Raw genomic sequence first — 26611 nt, 5'->3', positions numbered from 1 at the left:
GCCCATTTATTTTTATTTAAAAATTTTTTAATTGTTGATTTTTAGAGAGAGAGAGAGAGAACATCAATTGGTTGCCTCCAGCATGCCCCCTGACTGGGGATTTGGCCCACTATGTGGGCATGTGCCACAACCAGTAATGAACCGCGACCTCTTGGTGCATGGGTGGACGCCCAACCACTGAACCACACCAACGGGGCCATTATAGCCCATTTAAAATCTTATGCTCAGCCCTGCCCGGTTTGGCTCAGCAGCTAGAGTGTGAGCTGCTGACCTGAGAGACCTGGTTCCGTTCCCCTAAGGGCATGTACCTCAGTTGCAGTTTGACTCCTGCCCCGGTTGGAGTCATGTGGGTGGCAACCAATCGATGTGTGTCTCTCTCACATGGATGTTTCTCTCTCTCATCCTCCCTCTCTCCCTCCCGCGCCATCTGAAGATAAATGCAAAAATGTCCTCTGGTGAGGATAAAATATATATATATATATATATATATATATATATATATATATATATATATATATAATGCTCAAAACAGATTTCTGGGTTTATTGCAAATGTTACACATTCAAAGTTATAAAATAAATCAAGATTTAGAAAATTCACTTTGTATCTGTTTTATATATTTGGTTTCCAAATAGGTTATCATTCGCTGCAAAGTTCTGCGGATGAAAATCAAAGCCAACCCACAGCAGCTGGCCCCGCCCACACCAGCCGGCCCCGCCCTTTCGGCGGACCCATCAGGGGCGCGTCCGGGGAGAACGCAGGGCTGCTGGCCGAGCGAGTCGATGAGCACTAGCTAGAGGCCCAGCTTCTGAAGCAGCTCTGGGCGGTTCGCGCCAGGGCTGAGCACCTAGTCCCGCCCGCCGGGTGGGCGTCTGTCTTCTTGGAGAGTCCGGCGGGGACCGCGGACGTGAGTGTCGCTGAGCTGGTGCGGCGGGCGGAGCCGCGGGGTCGGTTCCGGCGGGTCCCGCGGTCCGGGGCTGGGGCCGCGCTCCCGGCCTGCGGGGACTTGGGAGCGCGGGCGTAGCCGAGGCGGGCGAGTCGCCTGCGCCCTGGCCTCCCGGCCGGCGGGCTGCCTTATCTCCGGTTGCTGTTGCGTTTCCCGGTTCAAAGGGCGGCCCAGGAGAGCGAGCCGAGCGAGTGCGAAGCCGACCGGAACGGACGTTAAATTTTGTTGGCCTGGGTTATGTCTGAAAGCTTGACGCATCGTTTGAACAAGTACCGTTCGCAGAAGAGCCCGCATTCGGTGGGGTTAATTTTGAAAAAACTCCATATCTAATTTGAATGTAACAAGTTAGAGGCATGTTTCTGAGTGGGTGGTGAAGATCCAGTCAGGTTTTCTGTAGGACTGGTGATGCAAGTGTGGTCCCCGGACCTCTTCACCGTCGTCACTTCGCCCGGGAGCTTGCGAGACCGCACACCCTCCAGGTGGAGAGCCTGGCCGCAGGAGACTGCGCACGCGCACGAACTCCAAACCCCGACTTCTAGGCTGTGCTAGGTTCATACGGAACTTGACTCTACTCTCCCAATTAGAATGGTCTTTCTCATGAAACGTGTAAATTCACTGAGATCAGATACTTTTCTTCCAATTTCCACCGAGTAGCTGGCAGTCTCTTTGGAGATCTCGGTCTTTCTGGGTAGGTCTCCAGCCTAGTAGCGGAGGTCCCAAGCCACTCTGGGTGTTTCTTGCCGTGTAGACATGTGGATCCAGCAGTGTCTGCTCTCCACCTTCTCTGCATAGCCCCTCACGGCCACTAGCGTCTTGCCCCGCGAGGGCCAGGTTAGGTAGGACCAGTCTGGGCTCTATCACTTACTAGCTGAGTGGCCTTGGGCGCCTGCCTTGTGTTCCTAATCTATAAGATGAAGATAACAATAGTATTACCTCTAAGAGTTTTTTGTGAGGATTAAAAGAATGAATGAATGGCCCTGGCCGGTTTGGCTCAGCGGTTAGAGCGTCAGCCTGCGGTCTGGAGAGACCCGGGTTCGGTTCCCGCTAAGGGCATGTACTTCGGTTGCAGTTTGTCCCCGGCCCTGGTTGGTCGTGCGGGTGGCAGCCACTTGATGTGTCCCTTCACATCGATGTTTCTGTCTCTCTCTCCCTTCCTCTCTATCCCTCCCACTCTATCTGTACAAAAAAATGGAAAAATATCCTCGGGTGAGGATAAAAAGAAAGAAAAAAAAAAAGAATGAATGAATGCATGTAGCAGTGTTTGGCTCGTCAGAGACTAGTTACTATTATTATATATATTATAATGCAGATGAAAAAAATGATAGGAACTTTGGGAGAGAGACTATTACTAACAAATAGTAGACACAGGTGCCACCATTAAGCTAAACAAACACAGGATGGTTAGTTACTTGTCCCTACCACTTCTCAGAGTGTGGTCTGTGGGCCAGCATCTCTGCCATTACTAGGAGCTTTTTAGAAATGCAGAATCTCAGGCCTACCTCAGACTCAATCAGAATCCGTTTTTAACAAGGGCCCCAGCAGGTTTAGTTAGATGCAGCTTTGTTTAGAGGAAGTGTGAAATCAGTTGTTAGCTTTCTCAAGGAGTTCCAGCCTGAAATCAGTGACCACAGGGATTTAGCATTTGGTAGGAGGGCTGGAATTTGCAGCTGACTCCACTAATGGGCCTTACTTCTTGGTATTTCTTGTTTGTGTTTTGCTAATCCTAGCCCTGGATAAAGCTCTCCATCTTCTGCTCATTATTGAGAAAGGGACATATATGGTTGCCAATAGCATGACTTTGTAGGGGTCGTAGTCAAAACTCAGCTGTTTGACAGGCTTTTGAGTCATGACCCCTGGTATAATGTCCCCTAAGGTACTGTTTCCCCAAATCTCCCACTTAGTGGTTTTCTAGTGGCTGTTTCACCATCCTCTTGATGCCATATTACAATGTGAACTCTGTCAGCTGCTCTTCTTAGTGCATTACAAGTTTTATTTGTTCATTTATTTTTCTGTTAATCCTCACTTGAGGATATTTTCCATTGATTTTTAGATGGATTGGGGGGGGCGGAGAGAGAGAGAGAGAGAGAGAGATCAGTGTTAGAGATACACATAGATTGGTTGCCTCTCTAAGGACCCTAACCAGGGCCCCAACCTGCAACCCCAGTATGTGCCCTTGAGTAGGAATCGAACCTGCGACCCTTCGGTCCACAGGCCGACGCTATAACTGCTGAGCCAAACTAGCCAGGGCTACAACCTTTGTTGCCATCCCTTCAACATTTGTTTCTATTTATGAAGTAGTTTAAAACCTTGTTGCCTGGGCAAAGCCTTTCCTGCTGCCTTGATTTCATACCCTGCCATCTTTTCAGAGCCTCTGCACAGTTCAGACACTCGCTTTGCCATCTATTTAGCTTTTTTTTCAAAGGTAACTTTAAAAAAAAAATCCTCACCCAAGGATATTTTTCCATTTATCTTTAAATGGGGTGGGGGGGCAGGGGGAGAGAGAGAAACATCCTCCTCAACTGGTTGCTTCCTGCATGACCCCAACCAGGGCTTGAACCAAACGTGCCCTTGACCAGAATCGAACCTGTAACTCTTCAGTCCGCGGGCCGACTCTAACCGCTGAGCCAAACCAGCCAGGGCTCTATTTAGTTTTTAACTGTTTAAAAGACTTGCGGGACTAGTTTCCAGGTATTCCTGTCATTTAAGATTGTGTCCAATCCAGTATGTACTTAATAAGTGGTGACAAATTAGTGCTGAACTGTCCCCCAAAACTGTATTCTCATTCTGAGTTTCTTTTCAAGTTAATGATATCCTGTTACTGTTGGTGGTGGGCCTTGAAATCCTGGAGTCTAGGCTGCCACCAAGCTTTTCTTTTCCTTCTCCATTCACTCAGTTGCTGAGATCTGTAGAATTCATCATCAAAATGTGTCACATGTGTTCTTCCTGTTCTCATTGCCAGCACTCTTTCAGACCAACATTGTTTTTCTGCTTCAGTCTCCTCTTGGACTCTCTGCATCCAGTTTTTCCACATTCTGTACACCTCGTGCTGGCTTCATCTTCCAACATGTAGCTCCCATCAATCTTCACAACAGATGAAGTAAGTCAAGTTTTTCACTTTGGCAGTGTCCTACCTCTCCATCACCCTGTTCATCCTCCCGCCGCATCCATTTACTGAATGTCTTTCATGAGCCAGCCACTGGGTAGTGTTGGGCTTGGAATAATGTTGGGGAACATAATGAAGAGGTCATTGGGAAGGTGAATTCAGATTTCAGTGAGATGTCACCTTTCCCCTAAAAGTTCACATTATAGAGCAGCGGTTCTCTACCTTCACTATATATTGGAATCACTTGGGGAGCTTTAAAAATGCCAGTGCTGCCCTGGCCAGTTTGGCTCAGTGATTAGAGCATCAGCCTGTGGTCCAGAGAGACCCGGCTTCGGTTCTCTCGGTTACAGTTTGTCCTCGACCCTGGTTGGGTCGTGCAGGTGGTAACCACTCGATGTGTCCCTTTCACATCCATGTTTTTCTCTCTCTCTCCCTCCCTCCCTCCCACTCAATATGAACAAAAAATGGAAAAATGTCCTCGGGTGAGGATAAAAAAAAAAAAAATCCCAGTGTTGTCCTAGCCAGTATGACCCAGCAGTTAGATTGTTGGCCTTTAGACCGAAGAGTACAGGTTCAATTCTGGTCAAGGACACATGCCTGGGTTGCAGGTGCGATTCCCAGCCCTGGTCAGGTTTGTGTGGTAGGCAGCCAGTTGATATAGCGCTCTCACATTGATGTCTCTCCCCCTCCCCCCTCTTTCTCCGTCCCCTATTCTCCCTCCCCTATTCTCCCTCCCTCCTCTCCCTCCCTTCCTCTCCCTCTCCCCTCTCCCCCCCTCTCCTCCCCTTCCCCTCTCTCTTCCTCTCCCTCCCTCCCTGTCCCTTCTTCCCTTCCACTCTGTCAAAAAATCAATGGAAAAATGTCTTTGGGTGAGGATTAGAAAAAAATTCCAGTGCTGGGGTCCCACCCCTAAGGATTCTGATTTAATTGGCTGGGATATAGCCAGAAGGGTAAGAATTTTAGAAACTCTGCAGGTGATTATTCTACACAGCCAAGCTTGAGAGCCACTGTGTTCATTGAAGAGATAGACCAGCAAGGGGCTGATTTCACTGTATGTTGTTCCAGAAGAATAAACAGCACACTGGGAGTGCAGAGAAAGTGTGTAGTTTAGCTTAGAGTTACTTTTATTCTTACAACTACACTAAGCCATTGATGGGCAGGACCCAGGGCTTTCTGGTCTTGGGATTCCCTTACCTGATCCTTATCCGTAATAGGTATAAGACAGGCTGTTCAACAGAAGTTGCTGGGAATCTTCTACATCTACACTGTCCAGCATGGTAGGCACTAGCCACATGTGACTATTGAGAAGTTGAGGGGTTGCATAGTGAATGAGGAACTGAATGTTTTGTTTTCATTAATTTTAATTAATTTAAATATAAAGAGTCGCATGGATCTAGTGGTTACAATATTGGACATTTTTTTTTTTTTTTTTTTTTAATCCTCACCCGAGGACATTTTTGCATTTTTTGTTCAGACAGAGTGGGAGGGAGAGAGAGGAAGAGAGAGAGAGAAACATCGATGTGAAGGGACACATCGAGTGGTTGCCACCCGCATGACCAACCAGGGCCGGGGACACACTGCAACCGAAGTACGCGCCCTTAGCGGGAACCGAACCCGGGTCTCTCTGTACCGCAGGCCGATGCTCTAACCGCTGAGCCAAACCGGCCAGGGCTTGGACATTTTTTAATAGAGGAGGTAGTTAAGTGTTGAAACAATTTGACATTGTTTATATAGAGGCTTAGATGTAGCAGGTTCTGTTTTTCTCAGTTATTTGAGAATACAATCATCTCATTTGAATCTTAATTTTTAAAATAAAAAAAAACTTCATTGTAATTAACATACAATATTATATATCAGGTGTACAACATAGTGATTAGACATTTATATAACTTATGAAGTGATCATCCAGATAAGTCTAGATAAACCATCTGGCACCATACATAGTTATTACAATATTATTAACTACATTCCCTATGCTGTACTTTATATCCCTGTGACTGTTTTTACAACTGGCAATTTGTACATCTTTTTGTTTGTTTGTTTTAATCCTCACCTGAGGATATTTTTCCATTTTTTTGTACAGATAGAGTGGGAGTGAGTGAGAGGAAGGGAGAGAGAGAGAGAAACATCGACGTGAAGGGACACATCGAGTGGCTGCCACCCACACGACCAACCAGGGCCGGGGACAAACTGCAACCGAAGTACGTGCCCTTAGCGGGAACCGAACCCGGGTCTCTCCGGACCGCAGGCCGACGCTCTAACCGCTGAGCCAAACTGGCCAGGGCGCAATTTGTACATCTTAATCCCTTCCCCTTTTCACCCATTCCCCAATCCCCCTCCCAGCTTGCAGGCATCTGTATCCATTTGTATACCAGTGGACATTTAGGTTGCTTCCATATCTTGTCTATTATAAATAATGTTGCAGTGAACACAAGGGGTGTATACAGCTTTTCAAATTAGTGTTTTGGATTTTTTTGGATAAATAGCCAGAAATGGAATTGCTGGATCATACAGTACTTATATTTTTAGTTTTTTGAGGGACCTCCATACTGTTTTCTGTAGCGACTGCACCAATTTACAATCCCACCAACAGTTCCAGAGGATTCTCTTCTTTCCACATCCTCACCAACACTTGTTTATGTACTGATGTTGTTTGTTGATTTACTAATGTTATTTGTTTATAGCCATTTTGACAAGTATGTGGTTTTAATTTGCATTTTTCTGATGATTCAAGTGATGTTGAGCATCTTTTCATTTGTCTGTTGGCCATCTATATGTCCTCTTTGGAGAAATATCTATTCAAGTACTCTCTCCATTTTTCTAACTGGATTTGTGTGTGTGTGTGTGTGTGTGTGTGTGTGTGTGAGAGAGAGAAGTTGTATGAGTTTCTTATATATTTTGGATATTAACCCTTATGGGATGTACCATTGATGAATGTCTTCTCTCATTGAGTAGGTTGTCTTTACATTTTGTTGATGGTTTCCTTCACTGTGCAAAAACTTGTTAGTTTGAAGTAGTACCCTTTGTTTATTTTTTCATTTGTTTCCCTTGCTCATGGAGGCATATCCAAAACAATAGTATTACTAAAAGCAATGTCATGGAGTTTACTGCAACTTTATGTTTTCTTCTATGAGTTTTATGATTTTGGGGTCTTACATTTAAGTCTTTAATCAATTTTGGGTATTCTTTTTTTTTTTATCCTCACTCGTGGACATTTTTTGATATTTTGTTCAGATAGAGTGAGAGGGAGAGAGAGAGGGAGAAACATCGACATGAAAGGGACACATCAAGTGGTTGCCACCCGCACAACCCAACCAGGGCCAGGGACAAACTGCAACCGAGGTATATGCCCTTAGTGGGAACCGAAGCCAGGTCTCTTTGGACCGCAGGCTGATGCTCTAACCACTGAACCAAACTGGCCAGGGCTGGGTATTCTTATATAGGTGAAAGAATGGTTTAGTTTCATTCTTTTGCATTCTTTTGAAAGAATGGTTTAGTATCCCCGTTGTATATTATTGCCTCCTTTGTTATAGATTGATTATATAGGCAAGGGTTTATTTCAGGGCTTACTATTCCGTTCCATTGATCTGTGTCTGTTTTGATGCCAGTCCATGCTGTTTTGTTTACTATGGTCTTGTGGTATAGTTTGGTATCAGATAGCATGATACCTCTGTTCTTCTTTCTCCAGATTGCTTTGGCTTTTGGGGGTCTTTTTTGATTCCATAGAAATTATAGGATTATTTGTTCTAGTTCTGTGAAAAAGTGGTATTTTGATAGGGTTGCATTGAATCTGTAGATTGCTTTGGGAAGTATGGACATTTAAAAAATGTGAATCCTTCCTATCCATTAGCACAGTCTATTCTTCCATTTATTGGTATCTTTTTTAGTTTCTTCAATGTCTTACAGTTTTCCAAGTACAGGTCTTTTGCCTCCTTGGTTAAATTTATTCCAAGGTATTTTATTCTTTTGATGCAATGTTAAATGAAATTGGTTTTTTAAAATTTCTCTTTCTGATAGTTTGTTACTAGTATATAAAAAATGCAACCGATTTCTGAATATTAATTTTGTTTCTGGCTACTTTACTGAATTCATTTATTCTTGTTTTTAATGGACTGAGCATTTTAACAATTCTTAAAAGGCTTGTTTAAGAACAACTGTTCCATTTATTAGTTCCAGTGGTTTTTGTGGTGACTCTTAGGGTTCTCTATGTATGGTATTATGTCATATGCATGATACAGTTTTATTTCTTTCCAATTTGGATGCCTTTTATTTTTTATTTTTTTGTTATCTGATTGCTGTGGCTAGGACTTCCAATACTGTGTTGAAAAAAAGTGGTGACACTGGCCCTGGCTGAGCAGTGGTTAGAGTGTCGGCCCATGGTTCAGAGAGTCCCGGGTTCAGTTCCTGCTAAAGGGCATGTACTTCGGTTGCAGTTTGTCCCTGACTGGGTTGGGGTCATGTGAGTGACAACCAGTTGATGTGTCTCTCACATCGATCTTTCTCTCTTTCTCTCTTCCTCCCTCCCTCTCTCCCACTCTATCTGAAGATAAATGCAAAAATGTCCTTGGGTGAGAAATAAATAAATAAATAAATAAATAAATAAATAAAAAATAAATAAATAAATAAATAAAAGTGGTGACAGTGGACATCTTGGGTGATAAATAAATAAATAAATAAATAAATAAAAGTGGTGACAGTGGACATCCCTGTTCCTGATCTTAAAGAAAAACTTTCAGCCCAGCCAGTGTGGCTCAGTGGTTGCATGTCAACCCATGCACCAGGAGGTTGCCAGTTTGATTCCTGGTCAGGGTACATGCCCAGGTTGCAGGCCAAATCCACAGTGGGGGGCATGTAGGAGGTGGCCAATTAGTATTCTCTTTCATTGATGATTCTATCTCTCTCTCGCCCTCTCCTTCCTCTCTCTCTCAAATCAATAAAGAAAATTTTTTTTTCAGATTTTCAATTTCATATGTTAGCAGTAGATTTATCATATATGGCTATATTGTGTTGAGGTATGTTCCCTCTATTCCCACTTTGCTGAGAGTTTTTATCACGAATGGGTGCTGGATTTTGTCCACTGCTTTTTCTGCATCTATTGATATGATCATATGATTTTTATCCTTCCTTTTGTTTACATGGTGGATCACATTAATTGAAATGCAGATATTGAACCAGCCTTTCATCGGGAATAAATCCCATTTGATTGTGGTGTATGATCTTTTTAATATATTGCTAAATTCAGTTTGCTAAAATTTTTTTTTTTTTTATCTTCACCCTAGGACATTTTTCCATTGTTTGTTCAAGCAGAGTGGGAGGGAGAGAGAGGAAGAGAGAGAGAGAAACATTGATGTGAAAGGGACACATCGAGTGGCTGCCACCCGCACGACCAACCAGGGCTGGGACAAACTGCAACCGAGGTACATGCCCTTAGCAGGAACCAAACCCGGGTCTCTCCAACTGCCCCAACCGCTGAGCCAAACTGGCCAGGGCATTGCTAAATTTTTGTTGAGGATATTTATATCTGTGTTCATCAGAGATATTGGCCTGTAATTTTCTTTATTTGTAGTGGCTTTGTCTGTTTTTGTTGAGGGTACTTCTGGCCTGGTAACGTGAGTTTGGGAGCCTTCTCTCTTCTATTTTTTTGAATAGTTCAAGGAGGATAGGTATTTATACTTCTTGGAATGTTTGGTAAAATCATCTGAGAAGCTGTCTGATACAGGGCTTTTGTTTGAACTATTTTTATTACTGATACAATTTTGTTAGTAGTTGCCAGTCTGTTCAGATTTGCTGTTTCTTCCTGATTCAGTCTTGGAAGAGAGTATTTTTCTTGAAATTTATCCATTTCTTTCTGGTTGTCCAGTTTGTGAGTATATAATTGTTCATAGTATTTCCTTGTGTTTCTGTGGTGTCAGTTGTCACTTCTCTTTTATTTCTGAATTAATTTATTTGTTTTATTTTTAAACTTAGCTTTATTGTTGAATGTATTACAGATGTTCCTCCTTTTCCCCCTATTGACCCCCCCTCCTCCTTGCTCCTATCCCCCTCCTGCTTTTACCCACACTGTTGTCTGTGTCCATTGGTTATGTATATATGCATATAAGTTCTTTGGCTAATTCCCCCCACCACTTCCCTTTGAGGTTTGTCAGTCTAACAAACAATTTGTACTTCTTAATCCCTTCACGTTTTTCACCCATTCCCCCAACCCCCCTCCCATCTGGCAACCAACAAAATGTTCTCTGTATCTATGAGAATGTTTCTGTTCTGCTTGTTCATTTTGTTTGTAGATTCACTTGTCAGTAGATATGTATTTATTGCAATTTTGTTTGTTCATATTTTTTTAATCTTTTTCTTCAAGAAGACCCTTCAACATTTCATATAATATTGGTTTGGTGATGGTGAACTTCTTTAGCTTTTTCTTGTCTGGGAACCTCTTTATATGGCCATCGATTCTAAATGATAGCTTTGCAGGATAGAGTGATCTTGGTTGTAGGTTCTTGCTTTTCATCATTCTGAATATTTCTTGCCACTCCCTTCTGGCCTGCAAAGTTTCTTTTGAGAAATCAGCTGACAGTCTTATGGGAACTCCCTTGTAGGTAACTAACTGCTTTTCTCTTGCTGCTTTTGAGATTCTCTCTTTGTCTTGAACCTTTTGCATTTTGACGATGATGTGTCTTGGTGTGGGCCTCTTGGGGTTCATCTTATTTGGGACTCTCTGTGCTTCCTGGACTTGTATGTCTGTTTCCTTCACCAGGTTAGGGAAGTTTTCTGCCATTATTGTTTCAAATAAGTTTTCAATTTCTTGCCCTCTCTCTTTTCCTTCTGGTACCCCCAAGATGCAAATGTTGGTGTGCTTGAAGTTGTCCTAGAAGCTCCTTACACAATCCTCATTTTTTTTTCGATCCTTTTTTCTCTTTGCTGTTCTGATTGGGTGTTTTTTCCTTCCTTATATTCCAAATTGATGGTTTGCTTCTTGGCTTTACTTACTCTACTATTGAATCTGTGTAAATTATTGTTTATTTCAGTTAGTGCCTCCTTCATTTCTGACTGGTCCTTTTTTATGCTCTTGAGGCCCTCACTAAGTTTATTGAAGTTCTTACTAAGTTCATTGAGCATCCTTATAAGCAGTATTTGAACTCTGCATCTGTTAGGTTGCTTATCTCCATTTCGCTTTAGATCTTGTCTTGGGATTTTTTTCTGTTCTTTCATTTGGGACAGGTTTCTTTGTCTCCTCATTTTGACTGCCTCCCTGTGTTTGTTTCTATATATTAGGTAGAGTTGCTATATCTCCTGGGCTTCCTAGGGTGGCCTATTGTATGTAGTAGGTGTCTTGTAGAGTCCAGTAGCACAGTATTTGTTGTTTTTTAATTAAAAAGAAACATTTTAATAGGTTGGAGAGTTTTTAAACAACTGTTTTATTTTTAGTAAAGATATTTTGACTTCTTAGTATACATTCATAGCTTGTTCCCAACTCCCATCCTAATATTACCAAATATTAATTATATTGATATTGTCTTGTGAAGGTTTTAATATTTATATTCATTTTTAAAAATAATTAAAAATTTTTTCTATTTCAATTGACATACAAATTATATATCAGGTGTATAACACATTGATTAGACATTACTTATGAAATGATCCCTCAGGTAAGTCTAGTACTAGCCTGGTACCATACATAGTTATTACAGTATTCTTGACAATATTCTCTATGCTTTACCTTTCATAACTGTCAGTTTGTACTTTTTAATCCCTTCCCCTTTTGTACCCATCCCTCCCATCTGGCAACCATTAATTTGTTTTTTGTATCTATAAATTTGTTTCTGTTTTGCTTGTTTATTTTTTTAGATTCCAGATACAAGTAAAATCTTTTGTATCTCTGTGATACTGATTTTCACTTCTCTTCTTTCATTTCTGATTTTATTTATTTGGACCCTCAATTTTTCTAGATGACTCTGACTAAAGGTTTATAAATTTTGTTTATCTTTTTTTAAAAATATGATTATATTGATTTTATTTTTAGAGAGAGAGGAAGGGAGAGAGAGATAGAAATATTGATGTGAGAGAGAAACATCGATAGGCTGTCTGCTGCATGACCCCCACAACCCAGGCATGTGCCCTGACCAGGGATTGATTTGGGACCTCTCAGTCCATGGGATGAAGCTCAATCCACTGAGCCACACTGGTCAGGCATCTTTTTGTTTTTTTATTAATCCTTACCTGAGGATATTTTTCCATTGGTTTTTAGACATAGTGGAAGGAAGAAAGGGGCAGAGAGAGAGAGAAACATCACTGTGAGAGAGACACATCGACTGGTTGCTTCCAGCATGACTGGCCTAGGGCCAGGGTTCGAACCTGCAACTCAGGTATGTGCCTTTGACTGGGAACCAAACCCAAGACCCTTTGGTCTGCAGGCGTACGCGCTAACTGCTGAGTCAAACTGGCCAGGGCTTGTTTATTTTTTCAAACAACCAGCTCTTGGTTTCATTGATCTTTTCTTCCTTCCCTCCCTCCCTCCCTCCTGTTTTTTTCTTTCTTTCTTTCTGACTCGAGTTTATTTATTTCTCCTCTGATCTTTATTATTTCCTTCCTTTTAATCAATTTGGACTTTGTTCTTCCTCTTCTAGTTTCTTTAAGGTGTAAGGTTAGGTTGTTTATTTAAATTTTTGTTCTTTCTTAAGGTAGATCTGTATTACTCTAAATTACCTTCTTAGAACTGCTTTGGGTATGTTCCATAGATTTTGGATTGTTGCATTTTCATATTTGCCTCAGGTATCTTTTAATTTCTTCCTTGATTTCATTAACCTATTCATTGTTTAGTAGCTTTTTATTTAGCCTCCATGTGTTTCTCATTTTTTTTTTTTAGCGTTCTTGTAATTGATTTCTAATTTCATACCATTTTGATCAGAGAAAATGCTTGAAAGGATTTCTGTCTTCTCAAATTTATTGAAACTTGTTTTGTGGCCTGACATGGTCTGTCCTGCAAAATATTGTACATGCACTTGGAAAGAATGTATATTATGCTGCTTTTGGGTGATATGTGCTAAAAATATCAGTGAAGTCCATCTTGTCTAATGTGTTTTTTTTTAACTCTTTTTTTTTTTCTTTATTGATTTTTAGAGAGAAAGGAAGGGAGAGAGACAGACAGACAGAAATATCCATGAGAGAGAACATTGATTGGCTGCCTCCTGCATGCCCCCCACTGGGGATCGGGCCCACAACCTGGGCATGTGCCCTGAATGGGAATCAAACCAGCGACCCCTTAATGCATGGGTTGACACTCAACCACTGAGCCACACCAGCTGGGTCAGTCTAATGTGTATTTTAAAGCTATCGTTTCCTTGTTGTTGTTTTTTCTGGGTGACCTATGCATTGATGGCAATAGGTTGTTAAAGTCCTCTTCTATTACTGTTACTGTTGATCTCTCCCTATCTGTCAGTATTTGCTTTATATATTTAGGTGCTCCTATGTTGAGTGTGTAGATGTTTATAAAAGTTATATTCTTTTGTTGGCTTGATTTTTTTTTTTCTTAATCATTATGAAATACTCCTCTTTGTCTCTTGTTACAGCCCCTATCTATTTTGCCTGATATAAGTATTGCTACCCCAGATTTTGTTCTTGTTTCTGTTTACATGAAATGTCTTTTACTTGTAGTCTGTTTGTCTTCCGAACTAAAGTGGGTCTGTGGTAGGCAGCATGTGTATGGGTCTAGTTTTTTGTTTTATTTTAATTGTTGGGATAATATATTTTATTTATTTATTTTTGTTACAGATGTTTCTCCTTCTTACCCCATTGACACCCTCCTCCCCATCCCCCCCATGCTGTCCTCAGCTTTGTTGTCCATGTCCATCGGTTATGCGTATATGCATATAAGTTCTGTGATTTATCTCTCCCCCACTCTCCTCCCCTCTTCTGAGGGTTGTCAGTCTGTACCCTACTTCCACGTCTCTGGGTCTTCCCTGTTCCTCAGACTGTTATGTTCATTATATTCCACAAATAAGTGAGATCATGTGATATTTGTCTTTCTCTGCTTGGCTTTTTTCGCTGAGGATAATACTTTCCAGGTCCCTCCATGTTGTCTCAAAGAATAAGAGATTTTTCTTTCTTACAGATGCATAGTACTCCATTGTGTATATGTACCACAGCTTTTTTATCCATTTGTCAACTGATGGACACTTGAGCTGTTTCCAGATCTTAGCTATTGTAAATAGTGCTGCTATAAAAATGGGGGTACATATATTCTTTCTGATTGGTGTTTCAGGCTTCTTAGGGTACATTCCTAGAAGTGGGATCACTGGGTCAAATGGCAGTTCATTTTTAATTTTTTGAGGTAACACCATATTGTTTTTCATAGTGGCTGCACCAGTCTGCATTCCCACTAGCTGTACTAGAGTCCCCTTTTCTCCACAACCTCGCCAACACTTGTTTGATGAGTTGTTGATGGTGGCATTTCTGACAGGTGTGAGGTGATACCTCATTGTTTTAATTTGCATCTCTCTGATGATTAATGATGTTGAGCATTTCTTCATATGCCTCTTAGCCATTTGTATGTCCTATTTGGAGAGGTGTCTATTTAGTTCCTCTGCCCATCTCTTGATTGGGTTTTTTGTCTTTCTTTTGTTGAATTGTATGAGCATTCTATATATTTGGGAAATTAACCCCTTATCTGATGTATTATTGGCAATTATGCTGTCCCATAGGGAAAGGTTCCCTTTCCATTTTGATGGTTGTTTCTTTGCTGTGCAGAAGCTTTTTAGTTTGATGTAGTCCCATGTGTTCACTTTTTCCTTTGTTTCTGTTGCCTTAGGTGATGTACCAGTGAAAATTCTGCTGTATGATGTCCAAAATTTTGTTGCCTACATTTTCTTATAGGATTTTTGTGGATTCATGAGTCACATTTAAGTCTTTTATTCATTTGGAGTTTATTCTTGTATGGTGTAAGTTGATGGTCTAGTTTCATGTTTTTGCATGTAGCTGTCCAATTTTCCCAACACCATTTATTGAACAGGCTGTCTTTGCTCCACTGTATGCTCTTGCCACCTTTGTCAAATATTAATTGAGCATAATGAGTTGGGTCAATATCTGGGTTCTCTGTTTTGTTCCATTGATCTATATGCCTATTCTTGTTCCAGTACCAGGCTGTTTTGATTATTATGGCTTTGCCTGGTATATCCAGTATTGTGATCTTCCTACTTTGTTGTTCTTTTTCATAACTGCTGTAGCTATTTGGGATCTTTTTTGGTTCCATATGAACTTTTGAAGTATTTGTTCAAGTTCTGTGTAATATGTTGTTGGTATTTTGATTGGGATTGCATTGAATCTGTAGATTGCTTGGGTAGTATGGACATTTTAATGATGTTAATTCTTTCAATCCATGAACAAGGTAAATGCTTTCACTTTTTTATATCTTCCTTTATTTTTTTTTTCAATGACCTGTGGTTTTCTGCAAATAGGTCCTTTACTTCTTTGGTTAAGTTTATTCCTAGGCATCTTAATTTTTTGTTGCAATGGTAAATGGGATTGCTTTTTCAGTTTCTCTTTTAGTAAGTTTGTTGTTGGTGTACAAGAATGCTGTCGATTTCTTGACATTAATTTTGTGTCCTGCTACTTTGCCAAATTCATTTATTGAATCTAGTGTGTGTGTGTGTGTGCGCGCGCGCGCGCGCTTTTTGGTACATGCCCCTAGCAGAAACTGAACCCAGGACTCTGGTCTGCAGGCCGTCACTCCACCCACTGAGCCAAACTGGCCAGGACTGAATCTAGTATATTTTTGATTAAGTCTTTAGGGTTTTCTATGTACAGTATTATGTCATCTGCAAATAATGATAGTTTCACTTCCTCCTTTCCAATTTGGATTCCTTTTATTTATTTATTTATTTATTTATTTATTTATTTATTTATTTTTTATGTCTATTAGCTGTGGCTAAGATTTCTATTACTATGTTAAATAAGAGTGGCAAGAGTGGGCCTCTGTGTCTGGTTCCCGTTCTTAAGGGAAATGCTTTTAGTTTTTGCCCATTGAATATGATGTTGGCTGTAGGTTTTTTTATTTTTATCCTCACCCGAGGACATTTTTTACTTTTTTGTTCAGATAGAGTGGGGGAGAGAGAGAGAAAGAGAAAGAAACATCGACGTGAAAGGGACACATCGAGTGGCTGCCACCCGCACGACCAACCAGGGCCGGGGACAAACTGCAACCGAAGTACGTGCCCTTAGCGGGAACCGAACCCGGGTCTCTCCGGACCGCAGGCCGACGCTCTAACCGCTGAGCCAAACTGGCCAGGGCTGTGTAGAAATTTTTGTGTGGACATACATTTTCATTCTGGATATACCTAGGAATGGACTTGCTAAATCATATGGAAAATCCCTATTTTCTGTCTCAGTGAGAAAGAGAGAGAGAGAGAGAGAGAGAGAGAGAGAGAGAGAGAGAGAGAGAATGTATTAGGGAATACCATTTTACTAAGTCTTATTTTAGTTGTCAGAAAGAAAGCATTATCTTAGCACTAGAAGGAAGTAGATGTTATTACAATTTCTTCTAAAAAGAATTATATTTTATTATATTTATTAAAAGTTGTTTTTAGCCTTCATGCAGGATGCTGTGTTCGCTGCTCCTTTGTGAATGTCTGTGGCTGATAGCCTGCTGTGCTCATGATGATGACTGGATTGACCCCACAGACATGCTGAACTATGATGCTGCTTCAGGAACAATGAGGAAATCTCAGGTATCAGTCCTATGATGGAAATAATCTACTTTCATTGGTGTTTACTCAGAGCTGTGAGAGTCATATATCAATGATTAGCAATCATACAGGATCTTTTGTGACACTCTTAGTCTAAGATTATTCCAACCCTACCTGGTTATTTCTATTTTAAATTTGAATGTAAAGCCCATCAGGTAGGAAACTAATTTGATTTCAGTTCTTAGCTGGTATATAAATTTGAGACTCTCTCTCTTTTGGTGGTTCAGTATAGCTGAAAAATATAACCAGAAAAGTCATAAAATGATGAAATTAAAAATTTTGTCTTCATTAACAAGACATTTTTACAAGTGAACTATAAAGAAATATCTTTTTCTTCTCTGCTTTTAGACGAAATATGGTACACCAGAGAAAAAAGGGGTTAGTTCTGACTTCTCATATGCTGATGAATTGTCGGGATGTTACAGCAGACTTGATTCTTTAACTCATAAGGTTAGATTTTTTTTAATTCGTGAATTTTATATTATTTATAGTATGTTAAATTGTTCTCTTTTTCTGTGCTTGCTAACGTTATTTTTGTTTCTGTGTACTGTACAATTTATATATACAGTTGATCCTTGAATGGTGTGGGGGTTAGGGGCACCAATCCCCTACACAGTTGAAAATTCTTGTATAATTTTTTACTCCCCCAGAAGATAACTATTAATAGCCTACTGTTGACCAGAAGCCTTACCAATAACATAGTTGATTAACACATATTGTGTATATTATACTATATTCTTACGATAGAGTAAGCTAGAGAAAAATGCGTCTAAAGTACAGAATGCATTTATTGAAAAAAAAAACTGACTATAAGTTAGTGGACCTGAGCAATTCAAACCCATGTCATTCAAGGGTCAACTGCATATTATTTTTTCTTAAGTTACTCTAAGCCTTGGTTTTTCTTTAGTTACTCTGGTCTTTTTTGTTAAATTGTACTTTTATTTTCCTATAATAATATTTATCTCACTATATTATAATTATTTCTTTACCAGACTGAAAATGTCTTGGGACAAGGAATGTGTTTTTTTTATTCTTGATTCTCTGTCACCTGTCATAGTGCTGGAATATAGTTGACTCTTAATAAATGTAGAAAATGAAGAAATGGTCCCATTACCAGCTTAGAAGCATAAGAGTTACTCTTACAAATATAAGGGATTATTCTGATGCAGTGTGTGGTAGTCAGTCATTCATTTATTCAACCCTTTTATTTATGTGGCTGAGGTAGTGTCCACGAGAAAGCAAACAAGTCAGGCTGTTCAAGGGTTTGAACATGTGTTGTGTTGTGGGAACCATCCTCTGTAGTTGTGGGGGCTGGCTGAGCTGGTGGCAGAGCAAGGAGCCTGGGATGGAAAGGAGGTGGCTGAGGACCAGCAATGCTGATTGCTCAAACTGAGGCAGTGATGGGGTGAAGAGATGAGGCAAGTGTGGTAGCTGAGGGGGTAGGGGGACAAGTGTGGGAAGAGCTAGCATGAGGGAGGGAGGGAGGTTGGTTTGGTTTTAGGCTGAGAGGAGCACTTGTTCACTGAGATCCAGATGTATCTCAATTAGAGATAAACTCCTGCTTGTGGTTCTTCCAAGATATGACTGTCGTCTCAGCTGAATGCTAGCAAACAAACGTGTGCATGAAGTTTGCTTCCCTTTCTCTGCGTTTTGTGGTGTAGTGAGCTTTTGGCTGCACAGTAGGAAATGCAGAAATGCCTTCTTATAGAAACATTATTTTTCTTTTTTTTCTTTATTGATTTTAGAGAGAGAAGAAGGGAGGAGAGAGAGATGGAAACATTGATGAGAGAGACCATCAATTGGTCGCCTCCTGCATGCCCCCCACTGGGGATCAGGCCCACAACCTGGGCATGTGCCCTGGCCGGGAATTGAATTGGGGACCTCTTGGTGCATGGGTCGATGTTCAACCAGTGCAGGCTCTTTTTTTAAAATATGTTTTTATTGATTTTTTTTTTTAGAGGGAGAGGAAGGACAAGAGAGAGAGAGAAACATCGATGTGAGAGAGAAACATTGATCAGCTGCCTCCTGCACATCCCTTACTGGGAGTCAAGCCCTCAACCCGGGCATGTGCCCTGACCTGGAATTGAACCAAGACCTCTCAGTCCAACGCTCAATCCACTGAACCACACCGGCCAGGCAGAAATTTTTCATTTCATTGTTTGTGACTTTGGTTCAAACTTTGTAAAAAAACATGATGGATAAAATGTAGTCTTGAATCCGATTTTTTTAAAAAACATTATTTCTGCCCTAGTTGGTTTGGCTCGGCGGTTAGAGCGTCGGCCTGCGGTCCGGAGAGACCTGGGTTCGGTTCCCGCTAAGGGCATGTTACCTCGGTTGCTATTTGTCCCCGTCCCTGGTTGGGTTATGTGGGTGGCATCCACTTGATGTGTCCCTTTCACATCGATGTTTTTCTCTCTCTTTCTCCCTTCCCGTTCTATCTGAACAAAAAATGGAAAAATGTCCTTGGGTGAAGATAAAAAAATTAAAAAAAAACCCAAACATTATTTCTGCCCTGGCTGTTTTGGCTTAGCACTTAGAGCATCAGCCCTCAGACCAAAGGATCAAGGGTTCAATTTCCCGTCAAGGGTGAGTACCTGGGTTGTAGGTTTGATTCCTGGCCCTGGCTAGCCGGGAGGCAGCAAGTTAATGTGTCTCTCTCTTATCAATGTCTGTCTGTCTGTCTGTCTTTCTCTTTCTCTATCCTCAGGTGAGGATTAACAACAACAACAAAAATCATTGTTTCTCTTAAAGAAAATTTTAAGAAATTTAAAGGTTTGTAAACCTTGCCTGAAAGCAGAGGAAACCTCCACGTGACTTCTCTCTAGTGTCCTGTCCTGAGTTTGTGCACATCATTATCTTGTGTATTATCTAAGGCCCCTTTCTGTGCTCATGGTCCACACTCAGTTAAAAAAATAAGTTTCTTATCACAGGTTCTGAGGTGTGTAAGATAAGCCTTGCCCTCACTCGGTGACTTGACCACAGTGGTATTGGTAGAGCTAAGTTCAGAGGATGTCTGTCCAAGTGAAGATTTACATGCTGAAGGGTTGCCATGTGGACACTGGGGCAGAGCCATGGTTCCTGTCTTCCCGAAGCACCCCATGTAGTAGGGGATGATCGCTCGTTGACAGGAGAAGTTAATAAAAGGCCAAAAATGCCCTGGCTGGTTTGGCTCATTGGTTAGAGCGTTGGCCTGCGGTCCCAAGAGACCCAGGTTCAGTTCCCGCTAAAGGCATGTACTTCGGTTGCAGTTTGTCCCTGGCCCTGCTTGGGTCGTGCAGGTGGCAGTCACTCGATGCGTCCCTTTCACATCGATGTTTCTCTCTCTCTCTCTCTCTCTTCCTCTCTCTCCCTCCCACTCTATCTGAACAAAACAAATGGAAAAATGTCCTCAGGTGAGGACAAAAAATAAAAATACATACATACATACATAAGTAAATGGCCAAAAGTAATATGCACATACAAGAAATTCTTTGCTGTGTCCTCCTCCTCCTGGCTTTATCCTGTCTGTTTCTATTTGTCTCTATATATGCTTCCTTCCTTCCTTTCCTTTTCTCCTTCCCTCCTTACTCTGTCATTACGAAGAGACAGATTGGTCCCGATGTTCTGCACATCCACATTGCTGCCTCTGCTTTCTGATCGCCAGCTTTAACATCGCTGAAGGTCAGCGGAACAACTGCAGTCAAAGCTGGTGTGCTCCTTCGTTGTCTATTGCCCTTTGCAAAGAGAGAGCACATAGACAGCAGCAAAGTCTACATTTTAATGCAAGCTTGAGAAAAATAGCCAGCACTGCCCTGGTTGGTGTGGCTCAGTTTGTTGGGCGTCATCCCATGCACCGGAAAGTTACTGGTTCGATTCCAGGTCAGGGCACTTACCTAGATTGTAGGCTCCATCCCCGGTAGGAGGAGTGCAGGAGGCAGCTGATTGATGTTTCTCTCACATCAGTGTTTCTCTCTCTCCTCTCCCTTCCTCTCCCTAAAAATCAACAAAAACTTAAAAAAAAATATGCCTGGCCAGTTGCGGCTCATTGGATTGAGCGTCATCCCATGGACTGAGAGGTCCCAGTTTGATTCCCGGTCAGGGCACATGCCCAAGTTGCAGGCCCAATCCCCAGTGCAGGGTCAGCATGAAGCAGCTGATCCATGTGTCTTTCTTACATTGATGTTTCAATCTCTCTCTCCCTTCCTCTCTTTAAATAATCAGTAAAAACATTTAAAAAAATAAATAAGTAAAAATAAAATAACCAGCGTCTTATCTTGGTCTTGATGGGGCCACTAGGTTAGAAACTTGACCCTTACAATAGACGATGCTAACTTGATTTTTGTGTGTTTACAGATTGATGAATGTGAAAACAAAAAGAGGAAAGACTGTGAAAGTCAAAACAGTCCTGTTTTTAGGAGATACTTACATAAGATTTTAATTGAAGCCAGAAAGCTTGGACTTGTGAGTATTGATGGTGTAATATTATTCAGTGTAGTGGATATTTTCATTATTTATTCATTTGAAATTATGTAAAGCAGTGATAGAGCATCATTGCACTTTAACAGAGAATACCTGACTGACCCTTGTACCAGAATGTTTTTGTTCAGGATCCAAGGTAGCAGCCCACTTTGCAGAGGTTTGGTGGAAGGCAGTGCAGGCCACTCTTCTTTTCCTTCTAGTTCATGGGGATTGATTGATTTGGCCCATGCACTGCCAAACGACTTATTTGAGTTGGGGATTGGTGGTGTTTTAAATTTGCTATTTGGACTTTACAAAGCAGTTGGAAACTTAGTAAACTGTTGACTTGGTAGGAAATTCCGCCGGGCCCTGCTTTTTTTCTGCTACTTCCACACTTCCTTACTCAGATGATGGAAGGTCATTACATGGTAAGGAAGAGGAAAATGTGTTTCCTCCAAGCTGTTTACCGCGACAAGTGCTGCTTCTGTAGAATTGGATAATGCGAGCATGTTGTTCATAATAAATGTTAAGATTCCCTTTTTAATAGTCATTGTTTGCACTTCAGGAAGTCAGAAAATCAAGAAAACTTAAGGGAAAGGAGTATTAGATGCATAATTAAATAGTCCAACCTTATTTTGAAAGTGTAAGAGCAGATGTTCTCATATGTGCACCCTGTAATGCAAGTCTTATGAGTGTGTCCAAAGGGGAACAGAGCCTGTTTTATAGATGAGGAAATAGCCAGAAAATACCTAAGATGGAGATGCTTGGAAATACTTAGTTCCTGGTTTTTAAAAAATATTAATTGGTGACTTTTTTGTGTTTAGTGATTTGTGATTGACATGACACTGGTTTTTCTCATTTTATATTGCCTATTAATATTTGTACTTATATAAAAGACAAAATAATTTATCTTATTTGTATTAACTAGTTAATGAGTGTAAAATGTTTACCATGATTTTGTTAACCTGAACTCACACTAATAAAGATAGTTATATATATATAATGTATGTTCATGGAAACTCAGATTTTCTGCTTTTTGAGATCCCTTTTATTTTTCTAATGTGTAATTTTATCACTGCAAATTTTAGGCTCTCTGAAAACTGTCTGCAAATGGAAAGTCATAAACTGAATCATAAGGTAGTCGATTTTCATTATTGTGCATTCCACATTTGCAAAATCTGCCTAATTACTAAACCTTATTGGTAACCCCACAGTCAGTGCTCGTGGTCCTTCAGGGTGACTGTCGGACATGTGCAGAGCGGCAGACATTTGACTTGGTGGTCGCTGTCGGACACGCGCAGAGCGGCAGACATTTGACTTGGTGTGCACTGTAGGACGTACACAGAGCGGCAGACTTTTTTTTTTGTTCAGATAGAGCGGGAGGGAGAGAGAGAAAAACATCAATGTGAAGGGACACATCGAGTGGCTGCCACCCGCACGACCAACCAGGGCCGGGGACAAACTGCAACCGAGGTACATGCCCTTAGCGGGAACCGAACCCGGGTCTCTCTGGACCACAGGCTGATGCTGCAACCGCTGAGCCAAACTGGCCAGGGCCGGCAGACTTTTGATTTCGTAGTCACTGTTGGACATGCGCAGAGTGGCAGAACATTTGAGCTGCCTGATGAGCTGGTTGCCATCTGAGGTCCGGCAAGGCTGTAGTCTGCCATCTTGTTTTAGCCCTCAGACAGTAAACATGTACTTCTTCATGGTCTATTTAGTGCTACGTTTTCACACTTTGTGTGTGTGGTTATGTCACTTCTAAATCGTTCCCAGTGCAGTGCCGGCTAGTGTCTCTAAGCGCAGGAAGGCTGTGAGGTGCCTTGAGAGAGAGAAGGTACCAGTGCTAGAGCAGCTGGACTCAGGCTTGAGCTATCATGCTTTTGGCAGTGAGCTCATTGGTCATGAATCAGCAGTGTATGTTAAATAAGGTGTCCTTAAATAGAAACTTGCCTTTAAAAAGGTTTTGTATTTACTGGGGATGATGAAAACGTGTGCCCTGGAACTTAGCCCTGTGTTTCCTGTGGGAGCCATGGTTCAGCAGTTTGTAATTGAGGTGACTTTACAGGATATAACTATAGCAAGTACCAACTGTATTTTAGGAAAATGTACACTATTTGTATAGAGTTTTATAATTTTTGAAATGTTTTTCACATTTATTATATTTGGTTTTCATGCGGCCTGTGAGACAGATTTGTTATCCTTATTTTATGTGTGAAATATTGTGAACTAATTATATATTTAGTTCCAATTGGCTTTTGTCTTGAAATGTTTCACTGAATGATACAATAAAAATTCTCTTTTCTATTTGTTTTTTGGCAAATTTAATTCAGCCTGATGAAAATAAAGGTGATATGCATTATGATGCCGAGATTATCCTTAAAAGACAAACCTTGATAGAAATACAAAAGTTTCTCGATGGAGAAGACTGGAAGCCAGGCGCCTTGGATGATGCACTAAGTGATATTTTAATTAATTTTAAGTTGCATGATTTTGAAACATGGAAGTTGCGATTTGAAGATTTCTTTGGCGTAGATCCATATGATGTGTTTATGGTGAGCTGGGATGAGGGGAGCCTGATTAACAGAGTTTTCTATTTGTTTATTTTTTATTATTTACAAAAGTTGTTGTTAGTCCTCATCCGAGGATATTTTTCCATGATTGTGTTTTTTTTTTAGATAGAGTGGAAAGGGAGAGGGGTGGGGGTGGGGGAGAGAGAGAGAGAGGGAAAGGAGAGAGAGAGAGAGAGAGAGAAAGAAAAAGAAAGAAAGAAAGAAAGAAAGAAAGAAAGAAAGAAAGAAAGAAAGAAAGAAAGAAAGAAAGAAAGAAAGAAAGAAGAGAAAGAAAGAAAGAGAAACATTTATGTGTCTACATTGATTGGTTGCCTCCCACACAGCTGGGACCCAGGAACGTCCCCTGACCCTTGAGGTCTGCAGACTGACGCTCTAACCGATAAGCCAAACTGGTCAAGGCTTAACAGGTTTTTTTTTAAAAAAAAACTTAAAACTCCACCATAATTATGTTAAGAACCTGCACTAAGTCACTCATACTGTATTGTTGAACTTTCAGCAAAGTGGTACAAATGATTTTGTATATTTGAGTGCAGTTCTTTGTTTTTGTTTTGACCATTATTGTTCTGGTGGGGAGGACAGGACCGCTAGACAGTGACTCTGTGTCTCTTCTTTCTGTTTTCGAGGTGCTTCTGTGTCTGCTCTGCATCGTGATGTTAGTAGCTACCCAGCTCTGGACGTATGTTCATTGGTTCATCCAGTTGAAACGTGTTCTGTTTGTCAGTTTTATCGTCAGTTTGGGATGGAATTGGATGTATTTATACAAGGTACTAGTTAGGTGGAAAGCTTAAAAATTTTTAAATGTTACTTCATAATAAAAGAAGAGATAATCCATTTAAAGCTAGTATATAAACTTGTCTTAGATGAAGGTTGGAGATGGGGGATGTAATTGGCAAGTGCTTGGCTGTACCTGGGTTTTGGGTCCTTGACTAGTTAGTGAGGGGAAAGTTCAGTTCTGATCTTCAAAATCCAGTTCCTGATTAGTGGCATCTGAACAGCTAAGTCAGAAGTGAGTTAGCTAGACCACATTTGAATAATTCTTACATTAGCGATTCGTGATATGTTCTTTTATTTTTTGCTAAAAAAGATATCAAAATATTAGGTTTTAAAAGTTAGGTTATTTCCTGAATATAAACATGGTATGTTTAAGGTGGAGAATTTAGAAAAGATAAATACAGAGAAATTTAATTTTTAAATATCACCTAGAGGTAATCATTGTCAGTATTTTGAGGTATTACTTTACAGTCTTTTTTCTAAATTTTAATTATTTCAAAATTGGGATCATGCTGAACCCTAACTCGAAACCTAAAAAAAAATAAAATCAGGATCATACTGAATATAGAAATTTAAAAGAAGCACTGCTGTTCCTATCAGAATAGCATAATCATTGCAGGAAAATTTCAGCTCTTTCTAGCAGGGTGAGTCAAATAGCCAGATATTTTTAATGAGTTCATCTGATCAAATCATTGTGATTTTTTAAAAGCATTTTGCTTCAAGTTCCATAGCTTCTAGAATTTGTAATTATTGAAAAATTAAAGGAAGATTGGTTGGTTGAATTGTTATCTCACAGATTTTCCTTGGGGCTTTAATTTATAAAAGATATATTATCTTTATTTTTTATTTTATTTTTTTAATATTTATTTTATTTATTTATTTTAATCCTCACCTGAGGATGTTTTTCCATTTTTGTTCAGATAAGGAGAAAGAAACATTGACTGGTTGCCTCCCGCACAACCCTGACAAACTGCAACTGAGGTACATTCCCTTGATCGTAATTGAACCCGCTACTCATTGGTCTGCGGGCTGATGCTCTAACTGCTGAGCCAAACCGGCCAGGGCATATATATTATCTTTATACAGTGATACCTCGGTTCTCGAACGCCTCGGTTTTCGACCAAATCGGGATTCGAGAAACTTTTGTCTCGGAATCCGAACAAATATTTGGAACTCGAACTTCCGAGATGAGCCGAGTTGAGCCGAATGGCGTTCATTCTGCCCAGCGCGCCTTGCTTGCGTCATCAGTGTGAGTGCAGAGAGAGAGTCACGCTTTGTGGAGAGAGTCACGCTTTCCTATTGGGTTTCATTGCTTCGGTTCTCGAACAATTCGGTTCTCGACCGTCCTCCTGGAACAAATTATGTTCGAGAACCGAGGTATCACTGTATAGTCCGTTTGCGCTGAAAACCATCCAGAGCAAAACACCATTTTACCATGAAATGAGAAGTAGTCATTTAACATATATAGCCATATTTTGGGGTGTGGTATGAACCATATTTAAACTAGTTTTTAAAAATGATTTAGTGACAAGGTTCTCTTTCCTCATCCTAATTACTTGCAAAGAAGGCAGGTGCAGTTAGTTCTTTATCCGTACTTGATGCATGAAGACTGTGCTTTGCCATGAGCTGAAAAGAGCTGCTCTTTAGAAATAATAGATGTTTGGGGTGTGGAGGCGGAACCATTGTTGGCAGCGCTCATGCTCCCCTTTGGTGTTGGTAGCTGGCTTTCGCACAGCATCAGGCCGAAGTTGCCAAGATGGAGCCATTCAACAACATGTGTGCTGAGAGGATGGACTGGTCTGGAAGTCTCTGGGGTAAGGTGCTGCTGCTTCACTTGGCCTTATTTTGAATAGAATTTCTGAGAATGAGAAAACATATTAATAATTAAAAAGAAATGGTGAAATGCCAGAAGGAAGCTTTCTATGACTGAATCTTTAATATCAGAAGAACAAGCAAGAAGACTTAGATTTCAAAGGTTAATCGAGGCAAAGTCCAGGAGAAGAGACAGTCTTCTTCAGCCTTGAACAAACATCTCCTCTCTGCAGTA

General features: G+C 40.7%; 1 protein-coding gene across 4 annotated transcripts in view; it reads left to right on the top strand.

The window, feature by feature from the left end:
• Window positions 1–1111: 1111 nt before the first annotated feature.
• The window catches only part of CLCC1 (chloride channel CLIC like 1), a 36372-nt gene continuing 10872 nt past the window's right edge, over window positions 1112–26611 (top strand). For 3 of the 4 annotated variants that reach the window (XM_036271989.1, XM_036271990.1, XM_036271991.1), the window contains exons 1-7: window positions 1113–1243; window positions 16625–16765; window positions 17132–17233; window positions 21116–21223; window positions 23554–23775; window positions 24417–24557; window positions 26285–26378. In XM_036271989.1, the coding sequence (XP_036127882.1) occupies window positions 1184–1243; window positions 16625–16765; window positions 17132–17233; window positions 21116–21223; window positions 23554–23775; window positions 24417–24557; window positions 26285–26378 (868 nt within the window). In that variant the 5' untranslated portion in view covers window positions 1113–1183. Of the gene's footprint in view, window positions 1244–16624; window positions 16766–17131; window positions 17234–21115; window positions 21224–23553; window positions 23776–24416; window positions 24558–26284; window positions 26379–26611 lie in introns of all 4 variants that reach the window. The other variant, XM_036271988.1, reaches the window with a different exon arrangement.

This window comes from Molossus molossus, unplaced genomic scaffold (genome assembly GCF_014108415.1).
Source record: "Molossus molossus isolate mMolMol1 unplaced genomic scaffold, mMolMol1.p scaffold_m16_p_20, whole genome shotgun sequence".
Taxonomy (NCBI): domain Eukaryota; kingdom Metazoa; phylum Chordata; class Mammalia; order Chiroptera; family Molossidae; genus Molossus; species Molossus molossus.
The sequence above is the reverse complement of the archived record's forward strand: the minus strand, read 5'-3'. Positions and strand labels throughout refer to the sequence as shown.